Below are 25,030 nucleotides of genomic sequence, written 5' to 3'. Positions count from 1 at the left end.
TTTTACCCTCCAGCAATGGTTTGTGCCCATCAAAAAGAACCATGATTGGCTGGGTGCAGAAGTTACTCCTCTAGGTGGCCACCATCCTTTCCATTGCATAGGATACCTGCCCAGGTCAGAAAATTCCATTCCATTCACAATGTATCCAATGCGCCCAACCAACTGCACTGGCCTGTGGGTAGAGTGTTACCCTCCAGCAATGGTTTGTGCCCATTAAAAAGAACCATGATTGGCTGGGTGCAGAAGTTACTCCTCTAGGTGGCCACCATCCTTTCCATTGCATAGGATACCTGCCAAGGTCAGAAAATCCCATTCTATTCACAATGTATCCAATGCACCCAACCAACTGCAATGGCCTGTGGGTAGAGTGTTAAATTGTACCAGAAGACAATGTAGGATATGGAAAGGGTTACAGATTTCAGGGTTAGTGAGGACCAGTATGAAGAAGTTCAAGAACCAACTTACATTTCCCAGTCTTATAACTCAATGCTCTTCCCTTAGATGTGAAATGTATTTAGGTTGAACCTTCAAACAAAGCTGACCATTCTGCAATGATATCCTGGGATCCCTGGAGTAGCTGGCTACAACAGCCCAATGGTCATGCACTAAAGGTCACTGATATTGTTTTAAGACTTTACTATCAGGTTGATGTTCTAAACAGTGGAACCCATACTCTGAGGAGCAAGTGTACTTGTTCTACGGCAGGAAAATGTCTTCTGAACGATCCCATTTCCAACGTTATGTTCTCTCCAGAAAACATTTCTCCTGATTTCTATTAATTCCTCTGATGTATTTGATTGTTCCTCTCATTGTTATTGTCCTTCCCTAGGTGACAAAAGGTGGCCCAGGTTATCCAGTCCCTGGAGAAGAGTGTACCATAACTGTCCATTAGCAAATCTTCTGTAGATCAGGTAGGAAGCAGAGAACTTCATTCCATCAGTTCCATCTCCCGTCGGCAACTCCTTGTCTGGCCACTAAACCAAAAGTAACATTTTTGAGGTCAAAATGTTTGTAGAAATTCTATTGACCATCTCTATCCATGTTGGGGAGATACAACTCAGCTTATAGTCTAGTTGCCTCACGTAGTTTTTCAACCAAACATCTCAACTTCATGATGTCCAGACCATTAACTATAGCTTTTCCATAAACCAAATCACAAATATTCGGGCCCTGTATTTATTTTTCATAAAATTAATTTTCGGCTTTACCCAGGACCACGATGACTGGTTTAATTTGAAGAGTTAATCGTTCCTGTAAAACCACCAAGTCAACAACTTGAGCAGAAACCGCAGCGGATGTGGGAATTGGCAGTAACCAGGCAGGTTCCGGTTGGGTAATACAGGTTGCCTCACAGCTGTAAATCTGCCCAATCCCATTGTGAGGATGATTAGAAGGAGGGGCAGAGACCAGAGGGAGTTCTATCCCACTGATTATAAAAGGTGGAGGTTCCCCCCAACCTGAGTATTTGCACTGCAAGAAGAACCATGAATGGTTGGGTGCAGAGCTTTCTCCTCTTGGTGGCCGCCATCCTTTCCTCTGCAGAGGAGACCTGCCCAGGTAAGTTATTCCCTCCCACTTACAGGGAATCAAATGCCCCATCTAACATCACCATCTACTGTGTGAGGTGGCACAGAAGAACAGAAGTGATCCATGATATCTCCTGTGACTTGCCAGTCTAACCAACCCAACCTTATAACCCTTTGCTCTTCCCCAAGTGATTGGAGTAGGGGCTTCAGACAAGCTGACCATTCTGCGAAGACGTCCTGGGACCCCTGGTATTCAAGGACCACATGGGCCCGCTGGTCCTGCAGGAGGAAAAGGTAATATTCTCTTCTGTTTCTGGGGTGGGTGAGGCTTCAGCTAGGCCCACGGGGCCACTGGTTCTATAAAGTTCTATATCCAGGGGCACTTGGATAAGGGGGACCTGTTACCCACATATAAATATCGGTATAATAAACGTTATTTTTTAATTAAACATGAAACCCAAATTCCTTTTTTTTATCACACACACATGCCCATTAGAAAGGCAATTAAAAATCGCAGCTGTCAATCATATATTGCCTGCCCCGCCTCTATGCCTTAGGGATCATACAGTAGAGACATTATGGGGGGATAGAGGAGAAGTCTCAGTGAGACTGGCTGGCCAATGCCCATAGATACCCGGGTACCGCACCCTACTCTGAGGGAACAATGGGTCCCACTCACACACACGCTATTGGCTCTTACTAATATAATAAATCAATAAACTTTATTCCAACTCCCACCATTTGTCTGCTGGGGGAAAGCAACAGGGACACCTCAGTCTCCATAGAGTTAAACAGAGACTGGCTGAGGCTAAATACCCACGAACCCCCTGAGCCCACGACATGCCTATTGCTTGAATCTGCAGGGTACGGTTACTCCTACAAAGTGTCGGAAATGAAGTTTCGCCCCCAGCCTTAAGGAACGGAGGTGACTTGATAATAAACAGCAGACACTGGGCGGTACTGACCCAACAGAACCTTGTAACCTGCTGATCCTGCTTTTTACCTCTTCCAGGGAACCCCTTAAAGGGGCAGTCACCAAATAAATTGCTGTTGTCCAATGAGTTTTTGCAGCACAATGTATTTTGTCTTTTTTCATGTATCAGGTCCCTTTGAAGGTGGTGCTTCACTGGTTCTTCTATAAAATGAGATAAAGAGATTGTCACTTACTCGCTGTGTTGGCATGGGCCCAACGTGCTCAGATTTGCCCGGTCATTTGGTGGCAATTTATCCCTGGGACGTTCCACTCACTCCCGTATTCTCTGGCAACGCCCGACGTGTTCTCATTTATACCATGTGGTCTCCCTACAAAATGAAAGCAAAACCTGCTGTTGCTTTAAATAACACGAGCTACTTAATATTTAATGAGTTAATTGCTGCTGAATCTAATTAATTCCCTTGTACCCCTCCCTGTAACGACCTTAATACATGGAAACGCCCGGCAGAATTGACTTGGTACAAGGAAGTGGGAAAATAAGGTCAATCCCCAGGAAAATCATGTTTTTCCTTCTCCAAAATATTGGAGTTTGTAGTTTTAGTTCACCAAATCCCTTGGACACGGAGGCCCAAACAGACTCCCAAAATTAAATACTCAATGGCAGCCCCTTTTGGCATTTAGAGATTGGCATTTAGAGATTGATGGACATCAAAAGAATAGCCGCGCGACGAAATAATAGCCGTGGGCGACAAAATAATAGCCGTGGGACGAAATAATAGCCGTGGGCGACGAAATAATAGCCGTGCGACAAAAGAATAGCCTTGTGACAAAAGAATAGCCGCGGGCAACAAAATAATAGCAGTGGGCGACAAAATAATAGCCGCGGGCGACAAAATAATAGCCGCGGGCGACAAAATAATAGCAGTGGGCGACAAAAGAATAGCCATGGGCGACGAAATAATAGCTGTGTGCGACAAAAGAATAGCCGCGTGCAACAAAAGAATAGCCACATGCGACAAAATAATAGCCGCGGGCGACAAAAGAATAGCCGTGGGCGACAAAATAATAGCCACGGGCGACAAAATAATAGCCATGTGACAAAATAATAGCCGTGCGACAAAAGAATAGTCGCGGGCGACAAAAGAATAGCCGTGGGCGACGAAATAATAGCCGCGTGCCAAAATAATAGCCGCGGGCGACAAAAGGATAGCCGCAGGCGACAAAAGGATAGCTGTGTGCCGAAATAATAGCCGCGGGCGACAATTTTTTTTGACGTGCAACATTTTCACCATTTTTTGGCGTAGCGAAATGGGACAGATTCGCTCATCACTGATTGCCAGTCCAGGCCTGGGTGAAATGAACAAATCTCGGGTCTGCCCCCGACTTTCCTACTGTGCTTCCCAGTTCTTTTCTGTTTTATGCGTTTGAACTACAGCTATAAAATATCTAGTTATTATTTGCATAAAAAAGCAATTTAGAATCTGCAACTGAAATATTAATTAGAGATGCCATTGGCCATAACTATTTATTCACCCTAATTGGCTTCTTCTTGGAAACTGAAGCTCTTGGCTGCTTTGGGCTGTAGCGTTAATCGATGCTATAAACCAACAAGTCAATGTCTTGAGCCTAAAACTGCTGCACATGTTGGAACTGGCAGTAACCAGGCTGGTTCTAGTTAGGCATGCTCAGTCCCATAATGATGATTACTGGGAGGCAGGATAGAGACCAAAGGCAGTACTTGCACGCTATTTGCCCTGCAAGAAGAACCATGACTGGTTGGGTACAGAGCTTTCTTCTCCTGGTGGCCGCCATCCATTCCTCTGCCAAGTTGACGTACCCAGGTGAGACATTCCCTCCCATTTACAATGAAAATAATGCTCCGACCAACAACCAGTGGGTAAAATTAGGTTAAACTGTAGCTTTAAACTGTATCCCACTGTCTTTTTGGAATTCCTTATACCCAAAAAGTAGGGCTTAGTGATTTAGGCCCATGGGTTGCCAGGCTAAAGGAGTTCAATAGGGGCTGTGGGATAGCAGGTATAGTAGGGAGAGATGGTGCCTATAGTAGCAGTGGGGGGGATAATAGCCTCTGGGAAGGGACTGGGGCTGTGGGATAGCAGGTATAGTAGGGAGAGATGGTGCCTATAGTAGCAGTGGGATAATAGCCTCTGGGAAGGGACTGGGGCTGTGGGATAGCAGGTATAGTAGGGAGAGATGGTGCCTATAGTAGCAGTGGGGGGATAATAGCCTCTGGGAAGGGACTGTGGCTGTGGGATAGCAGGTATAGTAGGGAGAGATGGTGCCTATAGTAGCAGTGGGGGGATAATAGCCTCTGGGAAGGGACTGGGGCTGTGGGATAGCAGGTATAGTAGGGAGAGATGGTGCCTATAGTAGCAGTGGGATAATAGCCTCTGGGAAGGGACTGGGGCTGTGGGATAGCAGGTATAGTAGGGAGAGATGGTGCCTATAGTAGCAGTGGGATAATAGCCTCTGGGAAGGGACTGGGGCTGTGGGATAGCAGGTATAGTAGGGAGAGATGGTGCCTATAGTAGCAGTGGGATAATAGCCTCTGGGAAGGGACTGGGGCTGTGGGATAGCAGGTATAGTAGGGAGAGATGGTGCCTATAGTAACAGTGGGGGGATAATAGCCTCTGGGAAGGGACTGGGGCTGTGGGATAGCAGGTATAGTAGGGAGAGATGGTGCCTATAGTAGCAGTGGGGGGATAATAGTCTCTGGGAAGGGACTGGGGCTGTGGGATAGCAGGTATAGTAGGGAGAGATGGTGCCTATAGTAGCAGTGGGGGGATAATAGCCTCTGGGAAGGGACTGGGGCTGTGGGATAGCAGGTATAGTAGGGAGAGATGGTGCCTATAGTAGCAGTGGGATAATAGCCTCTGGAAGGGACTGGGGCTGTGGGATAACAGGTATAGTAGGGAGAGATGGTGCCTATAGTAGCAGTGGGGGGGATAATAGCCTCTGGGAAGGGACTGGGGCTGTGGGATAGCAGGTATAGTAGGGAGAGATGGTGCCTATAGTAGCAGTGGGGGGGATAATAGCCTCTGGGAAGGGACTGGGGCTGTGGGATAGCAGGTATAGTAGGGAGAGATGGTGCCTATAGTAGCAGTGGGGGGATAATAGCCTCTGGGAAGGGACTGGGGCTGTGGGATAGCAGGTATAGTAGGGAGAGATGATGCCTATAGTAGCAGTGGGGGGATAATAGCCTCTGGGAAGGGACTGGGGCTGTGGGATAGCAGGTATAGTAGGGAGAGATGGTGCCTATAGTAGCAGTGGGATAATAGCCTCTGGGAAGGGACTGGGGCTGTGGGATAGCAGGTATAGTAGGGAGAGATGGTGCCTATAGTAGCAGTGGGGGGATAATAGCCTCTGGGAAGGGACTGGGGCTGTGGGATAGCAGGTATAGTAGGGAGAGATGGTGCCTATAGTAGCAGTGGGGGGATAATAGCCTCTGGGAAGGGACTGGGGCTGTGGGATAGCAGGTATAGTAGGGAGAGATGGTGCCTATAGTAGCAGTGGGGGGATAATAGCCTCTGGGAAGGGACTGGGGCTGTGGGATAGCAGGTATAGTAGGGAGAGATGGTGCCTATAGTAGCAGTGGGATAATAGCCTCTGGGAAGGGACTGGGGCTGTGGGATAGCAGGTATAGTAGGGAGAGATGGTGGATATAGTAGCAGTGGGATAACCAATATTATTTTCCCCAGCTGCACAGAACTGTAAGGAATGGTTGGATCAGGGAGGTACAATCAGCGGTTGGTACACTATTTACACCCCCAACGAGCTCTTTCTCTCTGTGCTCTGTGATATGGAAACCGATGGAGGAGGATGGATAGTAAGTTGGGGGGGGGTGTTGGTCTTTAATGGAGCCATAACATAAATCTTGAAAAAGGAAGTAGAGTATAAGAGTATCAACAATTATAGTAATCTCTATAATTCTCTCCCCCCCCCCCCCAGGTGTTTCAGAGACGAGCAGACGGCTCGGTGGATTTTTATCGAGACTGGAATTCATACAAGAGAGGGTTCGGGCGCAAAGAGAGTGAATTTTGGTTGGGGAACGATAATCTCCATCTCCTCACAGCAACAGGTGAGACTTCTATTTCCTTCTATTTGGACCTTGAGGTTTAAAGCCCTTTCCCTGATCAATTCCCAATCTAAGTTTGTCCTTAGAATCCGCTCTGTATGAGTTGGACTTGGGCTGCAACAAATAGTGATCCCTGCAGTTATTGGCCCCTAATTCCTAGAGGGAGCTGCTCCCCCCAACCCTGTTGCTCCTCAGGATGAGGGTCTCTGCCTCTGTACTTTCCCCTACATTTCTCAATGATCAAAAATGATTTTTTCCTTAATCAGGGAATTTCCAGCTCCGGGTGGACCTGACAGATTTCAGTGAGCAGCGCACTTACGCCGCATACAGCAACTTCCGTATCGCTGGGGAGGCCCAGAACTACACCCTGCATTTTGGGGTTTACACAGGAGGAGACGCAGGTACAAATTTCCCCCCAAATGTGAGGAATCAGGGCAAACAAGTCAGAGCTGTAGAATGGAACTGCAGGAGGGGCCCCTGAAAGGGGGGAATCTATGGAGGAAATACAGGGTGTGTTTCTGGGGTGGGTGAGGCTTCATTTAGACCCACAGGGCCTTTAAACATCTGGTTCTATATCCAGGGGCCTCGCCTCTATGGGGGGGAATTCATAAAAGTGGAGATGGCCCTTTTGTGGAGTAAAAGTGGTGGAAAACACTTTCTCCAGATTCACAAACAGAAATCCGCCTAAACTCCGATTCAACCGCCACTTTTCCGTTTTTGGTGAAAGAAAGACGGTTTACAGACACTTTTGTGAATTTGTCGTTTAAACGACATTTATACGACGTTTTAACAACATTTCTCCCCGACATTTTCAAAATGGAGTAAAGCTCAATGTAACTCTGTTAGATCAATTCTAAGCTCTTCTGTTTTGTTTTGTTTCCACCAGTCTCCATTTCACACCTCTGGTAGGGGCCCCATTGGGGGATCAGTTACATATTAATGGGGATTAGCAGCCTATTGTTAGGGGGCAAGTTTCTGTCTCACCCTAGAACAATAGGTGCAAAAGCCTCATTAACATTTTATAAACAAGTAAAACACTGATTAAAAAAAGTTCAATTTATATCTTATATATAAAAAGTTTTTACCTCACATGTACATGATTATGTTTTAGCTTAATCAATGAGGCAATAATAACATTTTGAGTGAATATATTGTAAACATTTTTATTAAAAGAAAAAGTAAAGCCTCCCAGGCAAATTTTTAGTTTTAGCAGCAGTGCCCCCTCTTTATTCCCTTCATTGACATTTGCCCCAACTTATCTGTGCCCCCATAGCATGTCCAGAACTACAGAGCTGCCTGACAGCATTGGCCCCCACCTGTTCCCAGCTGCCATCTTGGTGATCAGCAAGCAGCACATACACACTGGCACCCACACTAGGATATTGGGGTACAGGGTTGGACTGGCCCAACAGGGCATTGGATAAAAACCCGCTGGGCGCTAGTCCTGTTGGGCCTCTATTCACCGGACATGTTGGTGTGGGGGTCGGATTGCTGCTGCCCAGTAATGAGTAGGGGCTAGAGAAGAAGGTATTTAGACCCTTAAATCTTGTTACAGAAGGGGAATTACACAGAAATATAGAAACCATTAGAAAGCCCAGATTGTCCTGAAAAAATTCTGGGCAAACTAAAATTACCCCTCAGGAAATGCCCCCAAAGTGAAATATCCAAGGCTATTGTGATACTAATACCTACAGTTAGTACTAGTGGTTGTATATATATAGTTTATGTATGTGAGTGTATAGATTGGTAGGTGTGGGTTAGGTGTGCTGGGTTTACTTGGATGGGTTGAACTTGATGGACACTGGTCTTTTTTCAACCGTATGTAACTATGTAACTATGAAATGACAAATGGCAAATGAAATGCCAAATCCTGCAGGTAAAATCCTTATTCCAAGGCTGTGGGACTGGGTTTGGGGGCACCGACACATTTACTAACAGCTAAAGGCAAATTCATTGGGGGGAATTCACAAAAGTGGTGATATTCCGACAAAATAAAAGTGGAGATAGATTTGTTGGATTTTCCACCGTATTCACAAACCTCTATCTCCACTTTTGTGAATTTGTCTTTTAAACAGACAGTTTTCAGATTTTGTCATTTACCAGACATTTTTTTTATGAATTTGCCTTTAGCTCTTAGTAAATCTGTCGGTGCCATCAAACTCAGTCCCACAGCGACAGGAGCCTTGGGATACGGATTTTACCTGCAGGATTTTGCATTTCATTTGCCATTTGTCATTTCACTTTGGGGGCATTTCCTGAGGGGTAAATGTTTACAATATATTCACGCAAAAAGTTATTATTGCCTCATTGATTAAGCTAAAACTAGCTTAGCAATGCAAATGTGAGGTAAAACCTTTTTATATATATGATATAAATTAAACTTTTTTTAATTAGTGTTTTACTTGTTTGTAAAATCTTAATGAGGCTTTTTGCCCCCAATGGGGCCCCTACCAGAGGTGTGAATTGGAGACTGGGGGAAACCAAACAAAACAGAAGAGCTTAGAATTTGTCTGACAGAGTTACACTGAGCTTTACTCCATTTTGAAAATATCGGGGAAAAATGTCGGGGAAAACGACGCATAAATGTTGTTTAAACGACAAATTCCCAAAAGTGTCTGTAAACTGGCTTTCTTTCACCAAAAACGGAAAAGTGGCGGTTGAGTCGGAATTTAGGCGGATTTCTGTTTGTGAATCTGGAGAAAGTGTTTTCCACCACTTTTACTCCAAAAAAGGGCTCCCTCCACTTTTGTGAATTCCCCCCATTATGTAAGGAAAATGACAAAAACTGTCGGAAAATCCGACAAATCTATCTCCACTTTTATTTTGTCTCAATATCACCACTTTTGTGAATTCCCCCCTCTGCCTTAGGGATCATACAGTAGCCACACTATGGGGGATAGAGGAGAGTGAGGCTTTATACAGCAGTACGGGCACGGCTTGGCATATCCGGGCTGCAGACTCGCTAAATCCCACAGAGAGAAGGGATTGCCAGCGCGCAGGTATAAGTAATAGCTACAAGGCAATGGGCTGTTATTACTGCACTGTGGGCACAATATGGGATATATCATGTGCCAAGTCAGGGCCCCTCATTGTACTTGAGTTCTACAGGGCCTGGTGTTTTCCAAGGGAACAGGAGCAAGGGATCCTGGGAGTAAGGGGAGGGGCTTCCTGTGACAGGAGAGGAGCTGCTGGTTGTGAGGCAGTTGTTGCACAGACAAAAGCAGCAGGAAGGGAGGGAAAAGGCAGCAGAGAAGGGAATAGACAGAGAGAAATGATACAAAGAGACAGTGAGGAAAGAGAGGGAGAGGAATGGGAAGCAGGGGGCACACATGGGAGTGAGGGGGGGAAGGCCCTGCCCATAGATACCCGGGTACCGCACCCTACTCTGAGGGAACAATGGGTCCCACTCACACACACACTATTGGCTCTTACTAATTGTTATTCAGTAAATCAATAAACTTTATTCCAACTCCCACCATTTGTCTGCTGGGGAAAAGCAACAGGGACACCTCAGTCTCCATAGAGTTAAACAGAGACTGGCTGAGGCTAAATACCCACGAGCCCCCTGAGCCCACGACATGCCTATTGCTTATACTGAATCTGCAGCGCATTCATATCATTAGTCCCCCGGCCAACAGTGCCAGTGAGTAGTAACACCGAGTTGTACTTACCCTTAACTTGGGGTCTCTAGTAAGAAAAACCGGGAGTGTTTAAGTGCGTGGCGCTGTAAGGTTGTTAGAGAGGTTTTTGACTAAAGTTGTAGGTAAAACTAAATGTATAAATACTGTTTGGGGTCCCACAAAATAGGAATAAAAGGAGTGTAAGGATTTCTCTATTCTTTATATCGAATAACTACTCCTCTCTATCACAGGGGACTCCCTATCCGAGCACAATGGCTTCCGCTTTAGCACTAAAGACAGAGACAACGATGTTTATAATGGCAACTGCGCCCAGTTGTACAAAGGCGCCTGGTGGTACACAAGTTGCCATACGTCCAACCTGAATGGACTCTACCTGCGCGGAGATCACACCAGCTACGCCAACGGGGTTAACTGGAGCGCAGGCAAAGGGCCCCATTACTCCTACAAGGTGTCGGAGATGAAGTTTCGCCCCCAGCCTTAAGGAACGGAGGCGACTTGGGCAGCCATTGGGCGGTACTGACCCGATATAACTTAATAACCTGCTGCATCCGCTTTCTTTCTCTCCCAGGGAACCTCTTGGCGATCACCAAATAAATAACCATTACCAAACCGTTACGTTATTGGGGCAGAACAGTCCTATTGGGTTTATTTAATGGTTAAATGATTCCCTTTTCTCTGTAATAATAAAACAGTACCTGTACTTGATCCCAACTAAGATATAATTACCCCTTATTGGGGCAGAACAGCCCTATTGGGTTTATTTCATGGTTAAATGATTCCCTTTTCTCTGTAATAATAAAACAGTACCTGTACTTGATCCCAACTAAGATATAATTACCCCTTATTGGGGCAGAACAGCCCTATTGGGTTTATTTCATGGTTAAATGATTCCCTTTTCTCTGTAATAATAAAACAGTACCTGTACTTGATCCCAACTAAGATATAATTACCCCTTATTGGGGGCAGAACAGCCCTATTGGGTTTATTTAATGGTTAAATGATTCCCTTTTCTCTGTAATAATAAAACAGTACCTGTACTTGATCCCAACTAAGATATAATACCCCTTATTGGGGGCAGAACAGCCCTATTGGGTTTATTTAATGGTTAAATGATTCCCTTTTCTCTGTAATAATAAACAGTACCTGTACTTGATCCCAACTAAGATATAATTACCCCTTATTGGGGCAGAACAGCCCTATTGGGTTTATTTAATGGTTAAATGATTCCCTTTTCTCTGTAATAATAAAACAGTACCTGTACTTGATCCCAACTAAGATATAATTACCCCTTATTGGGGGCAGAACAGCCCTATTGGGTTTATTTCATGGTTAAATGATTCCCTTTTCTCTGTAGTAATAAGACAGTACCTTGTAACTGATCCCAATTAATATATAAATAAACCTTATTGGATGCAAAACAATCCTATTGCATTTAATTAATGTTTTATTGATTTTATAGTTGACTTAAGGTATGGAGATCCAAATTACGGAAAGACCCCTTATCCGGAATACCCTTGGTCCCGAGCATTCTGGATAATGGGTCCTATACCTGTATTTACTCCAGGTATTGGCAGCTTGATGGGTGTATGTGGGGGGCAGCCCATTATAGTGACCTCTAGTGACCAATAGGGATCCAGGATTTGGTTCCGCCAATATTACAGTTACAGCCAAATCCACGTGCCTGGGCGAATCAAATCTCAGATCTCTATCGTAACAAAAAGGGGATCAGGATCAGAAATGCACAGCACCAGTCCAATGGGCCCAGTTACCCCCATTTTTACAGACGTAGTCATACAACAGCCCTTTGATTCCAATAGGCTCCCCTGAGCACTGTCCCCTTTGAAGGTGGAGCTTCACTTGTCCTTCTATAAAGTGCTGAGATTTACACCCATTAGCTGTGTTCAGATGGGTCCAACGTGCGCAGACGATCCACAGATTCACCAATTGATATTGTATCCATTTATCTAAAGATAGAAATGGCTTCTATTCAGTCCAACGATCCATGGGATTGGCTACTCATGCCCATAGCAATGCCTGCTTTGTCTTCCTATAAAAGCAAAACCCGCTTAGGGGACCTGTCACCTTAAGAAATAATTCCAAATGGGTTTATATCATGTTAGATGAGCAAAATACCCTTGACTTACACTATATAAATAGGGGCCTGTAGTAGCAGTGAGGTTTCAATCTGATTTTCTCTATTCACACCTCCCTACTACTAAAAAACGCCCTGTAGAACTGACTTGGGACACGTAAGTAACAACAAGTAGGTTCAACCTTTAGTAACAAAAGGCTCTGCTTTCTCCAAAGCGTTTGTTGAGGTTTGAGTTCATTAATTCCCTTGGGTTGAGATGACAAAATTTAGGGTCAAAAGTCACAAAAAGTTGCCCTACTACTGTACCAACGGAAGCTCCTGGTTGGTTTGGGCTGTAGAGTTTATCGATGCTCTAAAACCAAAATTGTAAGATGTCTCCATAAACTCACTATAAGAGAAAAGAGGTTCAGCCCTGAGCCTTCAGCTAGGGGAGTGGACATCCCCATTTCTTTGAAGAGCAGGCTCATTGAGTGTCTGCTCTTCAAAATAAAAATCATGCTATAAAACCACCAAGTCAGCAATCTGAGCAGAACTGTAGAACCTGTTGAGATAGGCAATAACCAAGCTGGTACTCATTGTGTAAAGAACAATCAAGAGATTAGTGTTGGGAGGTTCAGAGATGTTCCTCACTATAAAATAAAAGGTAGAGGTGCCTGATTGGCATGGGCCTTACAAGAAGATCTGCTGCCCCCAGACATTTATCCCTGCAGTGATTGGGTCCCATTCCCTAGATGCCTTCAGAATGAGTTGACTATGAAGATTTTCATTCACCAGGTCATAGTATATCTACTATAAGTAAATGTAGAGCAACTGGAATCGCTGAGTAATCATTGAAGATGTTTCACTACTCATCCGAGCAGCTTCTACAGTTGAGTTCAGTATAAGTTGCTCGTCCCAACCCTATTACTTTTCAAGATGAGGGTTCTGCTTCTGTGTTTTCTCTATTAGGAAATTTTGAGCATGGACAATACACCAGCTACGCCGACAGAGTTCTGGCAGGGGGTACAATCACTCCTACAGGGTGTTTCAAATGAAGATTTGTCGCCATTGGTTAAGGAAGGGAGGTGACTAGTGATGGGCAAAATGTTTCACCAGACATGGATTCGCGGCGAATTTCCGTGTTTCGCCATTGGCGGATTGTTTCGCTGCGGAAAAATTTGCCGCATGTCCAAAAATTGTCGCCGGCGTCAAAAAAGAATAGTCGCGGACGTCAAAAGAATAGTCGCGGGCGACAAAATAATAGGCGTGCGACTAAATAATAGCCATGCGACGAAATAATAGCCGCGCGACAAAATAATAGCTGCGGGCGACAAAATAATAGCTGCAGACGACGAAATAATAGCCGCGCGACAAAATAATAGCCATGGGCGACGAAACAATAGCCGTGGGAAACAAAATAATAGCCGCGCGACAAAAAAATAATAGCTGCGGGCGACAAAAGAATAGTCGCGGGCGACAAAATAATAGCCGTGTGACAAAATAATAGCCTTGCGACGAAATAATAGCCGTGCGATGAAATAATAGCCGTGCGACAAAATAATAGCTGCGCAATAAAATAATAGCCACGGGCGACGAAACAATAGCCGTGGACAACAAAATAATAGCCGCGCAACAAAATAATAGCTGCGGGCGACAATTTTTTTTTGTCACACGACATTTTCGCCGTTTCGTGAATTTTTCACCTTTTCGGAACAGATTCGCTCATCACTAGAGGTGACTTGATAATGAACAGCAGCCACTGGGTGGTACTGACCCAACAGAACTTTATCACCTGCCCAGCATTGCTGACAAGTCAAGCCTGTGTCAAAAACACGATTGCCCATTAATATTTCTGTACCCCGGTCTTGTTCTGTCTGGAAACTGAAGTTCCTGGATGGTTTGGGCTGGAGAGTTAATGTTATAGAACCCCCAGAAACCACAACCAGGTTGGTTCCAGTCCAATGAGAAGGAAATTTCCCCCTACTGCTTATAAAATGCAGCTGCTACAAAGCCTCTTGGTGTCCTGCAGAAGATACCATGGCTGAGTGGATGTAGACCTTTCTTTCCTTGGTGGCCACCATCCTTTCTAAGGCAGAGGATACCTGTTCAAGAGTTGATCAAACTCACTCAATGCATCCAATGCACCAAGCAACAGCACTTGCTAGTGAGTTTACTGTCCAACTGCAGCTCCTACTTCATATAATGTGGCCTTCAATGGATTACTTTGCGTCTCCTGTAGGTGACATCTTTCCTGGCCACTAAATCAAAACATTAAACCCAAAACAATGGCTCTCAAGCTAATGGCAGCCATATGAACATGTCCTGGTAGTACAATGCATGTCATTGGTCCAAAGTGAATAGGCTGCCTGGTTGGATGCTTTCTAATGTTCTTGACCAGGAGCAGAAAAATTGGTGGCCACTGAATGCTGATAAATGTAACAAATCCCATGCGACTGGAGAGGGGGGATTTCTACTGGTGTTTATTATAAGGCACTAACTATAAAGAGCTTATATCATTCTTTATGTGGGTAATGAGACCTGAAGAAGGGCATTCAGCCTCAAAACATAATGCATGTCCTCAATAAAAGCTGTCTTCAAGCCTTTTTGTATCTTACTAGGTTCAAATCGGTCTCTTCAATGACCCTGAAGACCTAATGAATCCAAACCACAATGATAGCCCGTACCATTTTGGATCCACCACCAGTTTCAAAGTTGTCAATTTATTGCTCGTATCATAATCCAGGCTGGTTTGATAGGAAGAGTTAATTGTTACTGTAAAACCACTATGTCAACAACTTGTGCAGAAACCGCAGCGGATGTGGGAATTGGCAGTAACCAGGCAGGTTCCGGTTGAGAAATGCAGGTTGCCTCACAGCTGTAAATCTGCCCAATCCCATAGTGATGATGATTAGAAGGAGGGGCAGAGACCAGAGAAAGTTCTATCCCACTGATTATAAAAGGTGGAGGTGCCCCCCAACCTGAGTATTTGAAGTGCAAGAAGAACCATGAGTGGGTGGGTGCAGAGCTTTCTCCTCTTGGTGGCCTCCATCCTTTCCTCTGCAGAGGAGACCTGCCCAGGTAAGTTATTCCCTCCCACTTACAGGGAATCAAATGCCCAATGAACTTCACCATCTGTTTGCATTCAACCATGTCAAGCAGTGCTATTTGCCAACCTTATAACCCCACACCCTTTCCACAGACGTGAAGTCATTGGAGTCATAGAGTGATCCAAGATATATCCCGTGACTTGCCAATCATACCAACCCAACCTTATAACCCTTTGCTCTTCCCCCAGATGTGAAAGTGATTGGAGTAGGGGCTTCAGACAAGCTGACCATTCTGCGAGGATGTCCTGGGACCCCTGGAATACCGGGGCAACAAGGGCCTCCTGGACCTACAGGAGCTAAAGGTAAGTGATATTCTTCTATTAGTCCAGTTATAAGTAGAGAAATATCTACTACTCCAGCAAAAAGAAACGGGTAACATTTCCCCCATAATGCATTTTCAGGAGATGCAGGAGCGCCTGGGATTCCTGGGAAAGTGGGACCCACTGGGTTTAAAGGTAAATACACAACTCAACAGTTCAAAGTTCATCATTTAGGTAATGTATCCAATAGAGACAATGTACCATTGGATAATAGACATGCCAATAGCCAGTTCATAATATAGAACCACCCTATTGTACTCCACTTAATTTCTATTTTCTCTTCCGCAGGAGAACAAGGAAATCCTGGGGAAAAGGGGCAGAAAGGTAATTACAGGATTTAGTTGGAAAGATAGAAAGTAAAAAAAATATGCAGGTCATTAGGGTCCTGGGGAAGAAGTAAGCACTGAGATGTTTGTTAATAAAGATAATACATTCTGTTCTTAGGGTTCTATTTCTCATTATAAGTATATTCACTATAAACAGAATAACTGGGTTGTGTATGGCACCATGCAATAAACTGGGCTATAATGGCCATGAGGAATTTAATGTCGTATTAAATTATTAACTCTAATCTCTTGTGTAGGGGACCAAGGAGATCCAGGTGTGCCTGTTCCAGGGAGTAAGTACCCCCACTAAGGGATAATAGCCTCTGGGAAGGGACTGGGGCTGTGGGATAGCAGGTATAGTAGGGAGAGATGGTGCCTATAGTAGCAGTGGGGGGATAATAGCCTCTGGGAAGGGACTGGGGCTGTGGGATAGCAGGTATAGTAGGGAGAGATGGTGCCTATAGTAGCAGTGGGATAATAGCCTCTGGGAAGGGACTGGGGCTGTGGGATAGCAGGTATAGTAGGGAGAGATGGTGCCTATAGTAACAGTGGGATAATAGCCTCTGGGAAGGGACTGGGGCTGTGGGGATAGCAGGTATAGTAGGGAGAGATGGTGCCTATAGTAGCAGTGGGGGGATAATAGCCTCTGGGAAGGGACTGGGGCTGTGGGATAGCAGGTATAGTAGGGAGAGATGGTGCCTATAGTAGCAGTGGGGGGATAATAGCCTCTGGGAAGGGACTGGGCTGTGGGATAGCAGGTATAGTAGGGAGAGATGGTGCCTATAGTAGCAGTGGGATAATAGCCTCTGGGAAGGGACTGGGGCTGTGGGATAGCAGGTATAGTAGGGAGAGATGGTGCCTATAGTAGCAGTGGGGGGATAATAGCCTCTGGGAAGGGACTGGGGCTGTGGGATAGCAGGTATAGTAGGGAGAGATGGTGGATATAGTAGCAGTGGGATAACCAATATTATTTTCCCCAGCTGCACAGAACTGTAAGGAATGGTTGGATCAGGGAGGTACAATCAGCGGTTGGTACACTATTTACACCCCCTATGGGCTCCCTCTCTCTGTGCTCTGTGATATGGAAACCGATGGAGGAGGATGGATAGTAAGTTGGGGGGGGTGTTGGTCTTTAATGGGGACGTACAACACAACCTTAATAACTAATGGATATTGGAATCTCTATTATTCCCCCCCCCCCCAGGTGTTTCAGAGACGAGCAGACGGCTCGGTGGATTTTTATCGAGACTGGAATTCATACAAGAGAGGGTTCGGGCACAAAGAGAGTGAATTCTGGTTGGGGAACGATAATCTCCATCTCCTCACAGCAACAGGTGAGACCTCTATTTCCTTCTATTTGGGACCTGAGCTTCATAGCTGCTCTCTGACCCCCTGGATAATTTATTTTTCAATACCCAGTTGTCATGTGGTCTGGGTCTGACGGTGACATCACTTGGGGGTGGTGTGATGACATCATAGGGCAGGAGAATGGATCAGGTGGGGCAGGCTGGGTGGATAGATGGGTGGGGCAGAGGTGGTCCTGTGCTTTCAACCCTACTCTCTTTATGAGTTGGACTTAACATATCTGTATATATGGGTTAATTATTTTGTCTTCAAAAAGGATGTGGGGGGTCAAAACATAACATTATATATCACAAAATAGTAATTGACACCCCCATAGGAGGTGTATTTCCCACTGCTCACGTGAGACTTCCTGTCTGAGAGAAATACAGCAGTCCAATCTTACTTTATGGCAGGGATTGCAGATATATAAAATTATTTTTCAATTTTGTCCCTCTAGGGAATTTCCAGCTCCGGGTGGACCTGACAGATTTCAGTGAGCAGCGCACTTACGCCGCATACAGCAACTTCCGTATCGCTGGGGAGGCCCAGAACTACACCCTGAGTCTGGGGGGTTTCACGGGAGGAGACGCAGGTACAAATATCCCCCTGAATGTGAGGGATCTGGGCTGCAGAATAAAATAGTTCAAAGATAGAGATATCTCTGTTATCTCTGGAGGAGACTTGGTGATATCCAAGGAAGAGAAAACTTAATGCTATTATTTTGTTGCGCGGCTAATATTTTGTCTCCCACGGCTATTATTTTGTCACGTGGCTTTTATTTTGTCGCCTGTGGCTATTATTTTGTCGCACGTCTATCCTTTTGTCGCCCGTGGCTATTATTTTGTCACCCACGGCTAATATTTTGTCGCCCCCCGGCTATTATTTTGTTGCGCGTCTATTATTTCGTCGCCCGCGGCTATTATTTTGTCGCACGTGGCTATTATTTTGTCACCCACGGCTATTATTTTGTCGCACGGCTATTCTTTTGTCGCCCGTAGCTATTATTTCGTCGCCCGCAGCTATTATTTTGTCGCATGTCTATTCTTTTGTCGTCCGTTGCCATTATATTTTGTCGCCTGCGGCTATTATTTTGTCGCACGGCTATTCTTTTGTCACCCGTGGCTATTATTTCGTCACGCGGCTATTATGTTGACACCCGCGACTATTCTTTTTTTATGCCGTCGATAATTTTTGGACGTGCGGCAAATTTTTTCATCGATTTCGCGAAACAATCCGCCAATGGCAAAACGCGGAAATTCGCCACAAATCCATGCCTGCCGATACATTTCGCCCATCACTACATATAACTTTCTTTATAAAAACCTACTAGGACATGCATCGCTGAACAATTTTGCAATGTAGAAAAGTACCAAGTGGTAAAAAAAAACAATAGAAAGTCCCTGACCCTCAGAGCTTTCAGTCTAAGTGGGTGGATAACATACAGGCACAAACAGGGGGGCAACGTGCACAAAGGTTTGGGCATTGGCCCTTATATTCCAGGACCGGGCAGGTCACGTTCTAGTGCTCCAAATGTGGGATCTGAAGGTTTTAGATGAGAGGCGGCAGTGAGTAAGAGGTGGCCATAGGGATGTATGGAGGAAAAAGCGGCAGTTGCATTAATATGGTTAGAGAAGGATTGGTTTTGGTCAAAGATAATCCCCAGACAACGAGCCAACATCAACAGGGTTAATGGTCATGGCATGTGTAGTAATAGTGGAAGGGGGAGAAGGTCCTGGTTTGGGGGGGCAGACTATGAGATCTTCTCAGTTTGAGGGGGTGTTGGTTTATCCAGGAGGGGAAATAAAGAGTCTAATGATGTCTGTATCCTTTTAAATGGAATAACCCATCCTCTCTCACGCAGGGGACTCCCTATCCGGGCACAACGGCTACTCCTTCAGCTCCAAAGACAGAGACAATGACGTTCACCTCACGGGCAGCTGCGCCCAAAGCTACAAAGGCGCCTGGTGGTACACAAAGTGCCACGGGTCCAACCTGAACGGACTCTACCTGGGCGGGAATCACACCAGCTACGCCAACGGGGTTAATTGGAGCGCAGGAAAGGGTTACCATTACTCCTACAAGGTGTCGGAGATGAAGTTTCGCCCCCAGCCGTAAGGAAGGGTGGTGACTTGATGACAAACAGCAGCCATTGGGTGGAACCGACCCAATAGAACTTTATAACCAGCTGCTTCTTCACAATTACAAAATAAATACCTTTTCTCAAACCAGTTTTTTAATTTTTCCATATTTTGGATCTCCATGATTTAAGTTTACTAAAAAATCATTTGACCATGAAATAAACCTAATAAGATTGTTTTGCATCCAATAAGGGGTAATTATATCTTAGTTGGGATCAAGTACAGGTACTGTTTTATTATTACAGAGAAAAGGGAATCATTTAACCATTAAATAAACCCAATAGGGCTGTTCTGCCCCCAATAAGGGGTAATTATATCTTAGTTGGGATCAAGTACAGGTACTGTTTTATTATTACAGAGAAAAGGGAATCATTTAACCATTAAATAAACCCAATAGGGCTGTTCTGCCCCAATAAGGGGTAATTATATCTTAGTTGGGATCAAGTACAGGTACTGTTTTATTATTACAGAGAAAAGGGAATCATTTAACCATTAAATAAACCCAATAGGGCTGTTCTGCCCCCAATAAGGGGTAATTATATCTTAGTTGGGATCAAGTACAGGTACTGTTTTATTATTACAGAGAAAAGGGAATCATTTAACCATTAAATAAACCCAATAGGGCTGTTCTGCCCCCAATAAGGGGTAATTATATCTTAGTTGGGATCAAGTACAGGTACTGTTTTATTATTACAGAGAAAAGGGAATCATTTAACCATTAAATAAACCCAATAGGGCTGTTCTGCCCCCAATAAGGGGTAATTATATCTTAGTTGGGATCAAGTACAGGTACTGTTTTATTATTACAGAGAAAAGGGAATCATTTAACCATTAAATAAACCCAATAGGGCTGTTCTGCCCCCAATAAGGGGTAATTATATCTTAGTTGGGATCAAGTACAGGTACTGTTTTATTATTACAGAGAAAAGGGAATCATTTAACCATGAAATAAACCCAATAGGGCTGTTCTGCCCCAATAAGGGGTAATTATATCTTAGTTGGGATTAAGTACAGGTACTGTTTTATTATTACAGAGAAAAGGGAATCATTTAACCATGAAATAAACCCAATAGGACTGTTCTGCCCCAATAAGGGGTAATTATATCTTAGTTGGGATCAAGTACAGGTACTGTTTTATTATTACAGAGAAAAGGGAATCATTTAACCATTAAATAAACCCAATAGGGCTGTTCTGCCCCCAATAAGGGGTAATTATATCTTAGTTGGGATCAAGTACAGGTACTGTTTTATTATTACAGAGAAAAGGGAATCATTTAACCATTAAATAAACCCAATAGGGCTGTTCTGCCCCCAATAAGGGGTAATTATATCTTAGTTGGGATCAAGTACAGGTACTGTTTTATTATTACAGAGAAAAGGGAATCATTTAACCATTAAATAAACCCAATAGGGCTGTTCTGCCCCCAATAAGGGGTAATTATATCTTAGTTGGGATCAAGTACAGGTACTGTTTTATTATTACAGAGAAAAGGGAATCATTTAACCATGAAATAAACCCAATAGGGCTGTTCTGCCCCAATAAGGGGTAATTATATCTTAGTTGGGATTAAGTACAGGTACTGTTTTATTATTACAGAGAAAAGGGAATCATTTAACCATGAAATAAACCCAATAGGACTGTTCTGCCCCAATAAGGGGTAATTATATCTTAGTTGGGATCAAGTACAGGTACTGTTTTATTATTACAGAGAAAAGGGAATCATTTAACCATTAAATAAACCCAATAGGGCTGTTCTGCCCCCAATAAGGGGTAATTATATCTTAGTTGGGATCAAGTACAGGTACTGTTTTATTATTACAGAGAAAAGGGAATCATTTAACCATTAAATAAACCCAATAGGGCTGTTCTGCCCCCAATAAGGGGTAATTATATCTTAGTTGGGATCAAGTACAGGTACTGTTTTATTATTACAGAGAAAAGGGAATCATTTAACCATTAAATAAACCCAATAGGACTATTCTGCCCCCAATAAGGGGTAATTATATCTTAGTTGGGATCAAGTACAGGTACTGTTTTATTATTACAGAGAAAAGGGAATCATTTAACCATTAAATAAACCCAATAGGGCTGTTCTGCCCCAATAAGGGGTAATTATATCTTAGTTGGGATCAAGTACAGGTACTGTTTTATTATTACAGAGAAAAGGGAATCATTTAACCATTAAATAAACCCAATAGGGCTGTTCTGCCCCAATAAGGGGTAATTATATCTTAGTTGGGATCAATTACAGGTACTGTTTTATTATTACAGAGAAAAGGGAATCATTTAACCATGAAATAAACCCAATAGGGCTGTTCTGCCCCAATAAGGGGTAATTATATCTTAGTTGGGATCAAGTACAGGTACTGTTTTATTATTACAGAGAAAAGGGAATCATTTAACCATTAAATAAACCCAATAGGGCTGTTCTGCCCCAATAAGGGGTAATTATATCTTAGTTGGGATCAATTACAGGTACTGTTTTATTATTACAGAGAAAAGGGAATCATTTAACCATGAAATAAACCCAATAGGGCTGTTCTGCCCCAATAAGGGGTAATTATATCTTAGTTGGGATCAAGTACAGGTACTGTTTTATTATTACAGAGAAAAGGGAATCATTTAACCATTAAATAAACCCAATAGGGCTGTTCTGCCCCAATATGGGGTAATTATATCTTAGTTGGGATCAAGTACAGGTACTGTTTTATTATTACAGAGAAAAGGGAATCATTTAACCATTAAATAAACCCAATAGGGCTGTTCTGCCCCCAATAAGGGGTAATTATATCTTAGTTGGGATCAAGTACAGGTACTGTTTTATTATTACAGAGAAAAGGGAATCATTTAACCATTAAATAAACCCAATAGGGCTGTTCTGCCCCCAATAAGGGGTAATTATATCTTAGTTGGGATCAAGTACAGGTACTGTTTTATTATTACAGAGAAAAGGGAATCATTTAACCATTAAATAAACCCAATAGGGCTGTTCTGCCCCCAATAAGGGGTAATTATATCTTAGTTGGGATCAAGTACAGGTACTGTTTTATTATTACAGAGAAAAGGGAATCATTTAACCATTAAATAAACCCAATAGGGCTGTTCTGCCCCCAATAAGGGGTAATTATATCTTAGTTGGGATCAAGTACAGGTACTGTTTTATTATTACAGAGAAAAGGGAATCATTTAACCATGAAATAAACCCAATAGGGCTGTTCTGCCCCAATAAGGGGTAATTATATCTTAGTTGGGATTAAGTACAGGTACTGTTTTATTATTACAGAGAAAAGGGAATCATTTAACCATGAAATAAACCCAATAGGACTGTTCTGCCCCAATAAGGGGTAATTATATCTTAGTTGGGATCAAGTACAGGTACTGTTTTATTATTACAGAGAAAAGGGAATCATTTAACCATTAAATAAACCCAATAGGGCTGTTCTGCCCCCAATAAGGGGTAATTATATCTTAGTTGGGATCAAGTACAGGTACTGTTTTATTATTACAGAGAAAAGGGAATCATTTAACCATTAAATAAACCCAATAGGGCTGTTCTGCCCCCAATAAGGGGTAATTATATCTTAGTTGGGATCAAGTACAGGTACTGTTTTATTATTACAGAGAAAAGGGAATCATTTAACCATTAAATAAACCCAATAGGGCTGTTCTGCCCCCAATAAGGGGTAATTATATCTTAGTTGGGATCAAGTACAGGTACTGTTTTATTATTACAGAGAAAAGGGAATCATTTAACCATGAAATAAACCCAATAGGGCTGTTCTGCCCCAATAAGGGGTAATTATATCTTAGTTGGGATTAAGTACAGGTACTGTTTTATTATTACAGAGAAAAGGGAATCATTTAACCATGAAATAAACCCAATAGGACTGTTCTGCCCCAATAAGGGGTAATTATATCTTAGTTGGGATCAAGTACAGGTACTGTTTTATTATTACAGAGAAAAGGGAATCATTTAACCATTAAATAAACCCAATAGGGCTGTTCTGCCCCCAATAAGGGGTAATTATATCTTAGTTGGGATCAAGTACAGGTACTGTTTTATTATTACAGAGAAAAGGGAATCATTTAACCATTAAATAAACCCAATAGGGCTGTTCTGCCCCCAATAAGGGGTAATTATATCTTAGTTGGGATCAAGTACAGGTACTGTTTTATTATTACAGAGAAAAGGGAATCATTTAACCATTAAATAAACCCAATAGGACTATTCTGCCCCCAATAAGGGGTAATTATATCTTAGTTGGGATCAAGTACAGGTACTGTTTTATTATTACAGAGAAAAGGGAATCATTTAACCATTAAATAAACCCAATAGGGCTGTTCTGCCCCAATAAGGGGTAATTATATCTTAGTTGGGATCAAGTACAGGTACTGTTTTATTATTACAGAGAAAAGGGAATCATTTAACCATTAAATAAACCCAATAGGGCTGTTCTGCCCCAATAAGGGGTAATTATATCTTAGTTGGGATCAATTACAGGTACTGTTTTATTATTACAGAGAAAAGGGAATCATTTAACCATGAAATAAACCCAATAGGGCTGTTCTGCCCCAATAAGGGGTAATTATATCTTAGTTGGGATCAAGTACAGGTACTGTTTTATTATTACAGAGAAAAGGGAATCATTTAACCATTAAATAAACCCAATAGGGCTGTTCTGCCCCAATAAGGGGTAATTATATCTTAGTTGGGATCAATTACAGGTACTGTTTTATTATTACAGAGAAAAGGGAATCATTTAACCATGAAATAAACCCAATAGGGCTGTTCTGCCCCAATAAGGGGTAATTATATCTTAGTTGGGATCAAGTACAGGTACTGTTTTATTATTACAGAGAAAAGGGAATCATTTAACCATTAAATAAACCCAATAGGGCTGTTCTGCCCCAATATGGGGTAATTATATCTTAGTTGGGATCAAGTACAGGTACTGTTTTATTATTACAGAGAAAAAGGAAATCCATTATCTCCAATATCCGTTCCTAAATCCCCCCACTGTATAACAGGGTCCCTTTGAAGGCGGAACCTCACTTAATCTTCTATAGAATCTGAGATTTTTCCCTCATTCGTTTGGCTCAAAGGGGCCCAGTTTAAACAGAACATGCCCAGGACACTATTCATCTTGAGACCTTGGTGCCAATTGGACTGGCGATGGAGATAGCTTAACCCTTATACTGAATACTCCACCTTTCCTATCTATCTTACCTATTAATAACATCGCCACCAAATATCATTTTTACTGGCCGAGCTGGAGAAACATTGGCCAGGAGGTAACCCTAGCGACGTTGCTAGGAAATCAAACCCCATGCCGTCTTTCAGATTAAAAGGAACTTGGCAGAGGAAAGTGAAAGCTCTTCTGCACAAAGAGCTCCGCTGTCTCCGAAGTTAATCCCTGTGGGAACTGGCAGTGACCAATAAGGGGCCTTTAGTTTTGCAATGTTGTGATGGGAGGCAGGATGGAGACCAGAAGGAACTCTCCCCTATTGCTACTAAAAGGCAGAGGT

At 43.2% G+C, this 25,030-nt stretch overlaps 2 protein-coding genes across 3 annotated transcripts; both read left to right on the top strand.

Moving 5' to 3' along the window:
* The first annotated feature begins 1,462 nt into the window (after positions 1-1,462).
* On the top strand, positions 1,463-19,590 carry LOC100485381 (ficolin-1-A-like). 2 transcript variants are annotated; one of them, XM_031890795.1, is made up of 9 exons: positions 1,463-1,557; positions 15,564-15,677; positions 15,777-15,830; positions 15,984-16,019; positions 16,279-16,314; positions 17,002-17,129; positions 17,226-17,355; positions 17,823-17,957; positions 19,227-19,590. In XM_031890795.1, exons 1-9 carry the CDS (start codon positions 1,485-1,487, stop codon positions 19,478-19,480), a joined length of 960 nt encoding a protein of 319 aa, XP_031746655.1. In that variant the 5' UTR covers positions 1,463-1,484; the 3' UTR covers positions 19,481-19,590. The 2 variants fall into 2 exon arrangements, with proteins under 2 accessions (XP_031746655.1, XP_031746654.1); XM_031890794.1 differs by lacking the exon at positions 1,463-1,557 and adding an exon at positions 15,238-15,346.
* On the top strand, positions 4,229-10,870 carry LOC101731636 (ficolin-1-A-like). Its single transcript, XM_031892339.1, has 5 exons — positions 4,229-4,301; positions 6,171-6,307; positions 6,430-6,559; positions 6,823-6,957; positions 10,428-10,870. The coding sequence occupies exons 1-5, from the start codon at positions 4,229-4,231 to the stop codon at positions 10,676-10,678; spliced, it is 726 nt and encodes a 241-aa protein (XP_031748199.1). The 3' UTR covers positions 10,679-10,870.
* Positions 19,591-25,030: the final 5,440 nt, after the last annotated feature.

Source organism: Xenopus tropicalis, chromosome 8 (assembly GCF_000004195.4).
Source record: "Xenopus tropicalis strain Nigerian chromosome 8, UCB_Xtro_10.0, whole genome shotgun sequence".
Lineage (NCBI taxonomy): Eukaryota > Metazoa > Chordata > Amphibia > Anura > Pipidae > Xenopus > Xenopus tropicalis.
The sequence above is the reverse complement of the archived record's forward strand: the minus strand, read 5'-3'. Positions and strand labels throughout refer to the sequence as shown.

What these genes read in the sequence shown, in the direction of transcription:
- LOC100485381 (XM_031890795.1), top strand. Translation starts at nt 1,485, where the DNA reads ATGAATGGTTGGGTGCAGAGCTTTCTCCTCTTGGTGGCCGCCATCCTT. An exon ending in TGGACCTACAGGAGCTAAAG is followed by an intron (nt 15,678 to 15,776) that starts GTAAGTGATATT and finishes ATGCATTTTCAG; the next exon opens with GAGATGCAGGAGCGCCTGGG. An exon ending in CCGATGGAGGAGGATGGATA is followed by an intron (nt 17,130 to 17,225) that starts GTAAGTTGGGGG and finishes CCCCCCCCCCAG; the next exon opens with GTGTTTCAGAGACGAGCAGA.
- LOC101731636 (XM_031892339.1), top strand. Translation starts at nt 4,229, where the DNA reads ATGACTGGTTGGGTACAGAGCTTTCTTCTCCTGGTGGCCGCCATCCAT. An exon ending in TGCCAAGTTGACGTACCCAG is followed by an intron (nt 4,302 to 6,170) that starts GTGAGACATTCC and finishes AACCAATATTAT; the next exon opens with TTTCCCCAGCTGCACAGAAC. An exon ending in CCATCTCCTCACAGCAACAG is followed by an intron (nt 6,560 to 6,822) that starts GTGAGACTTCTA and finishes TTCCTTAATCAG; the next exon opens with GGAATTTCCAGCTCCGGGTG.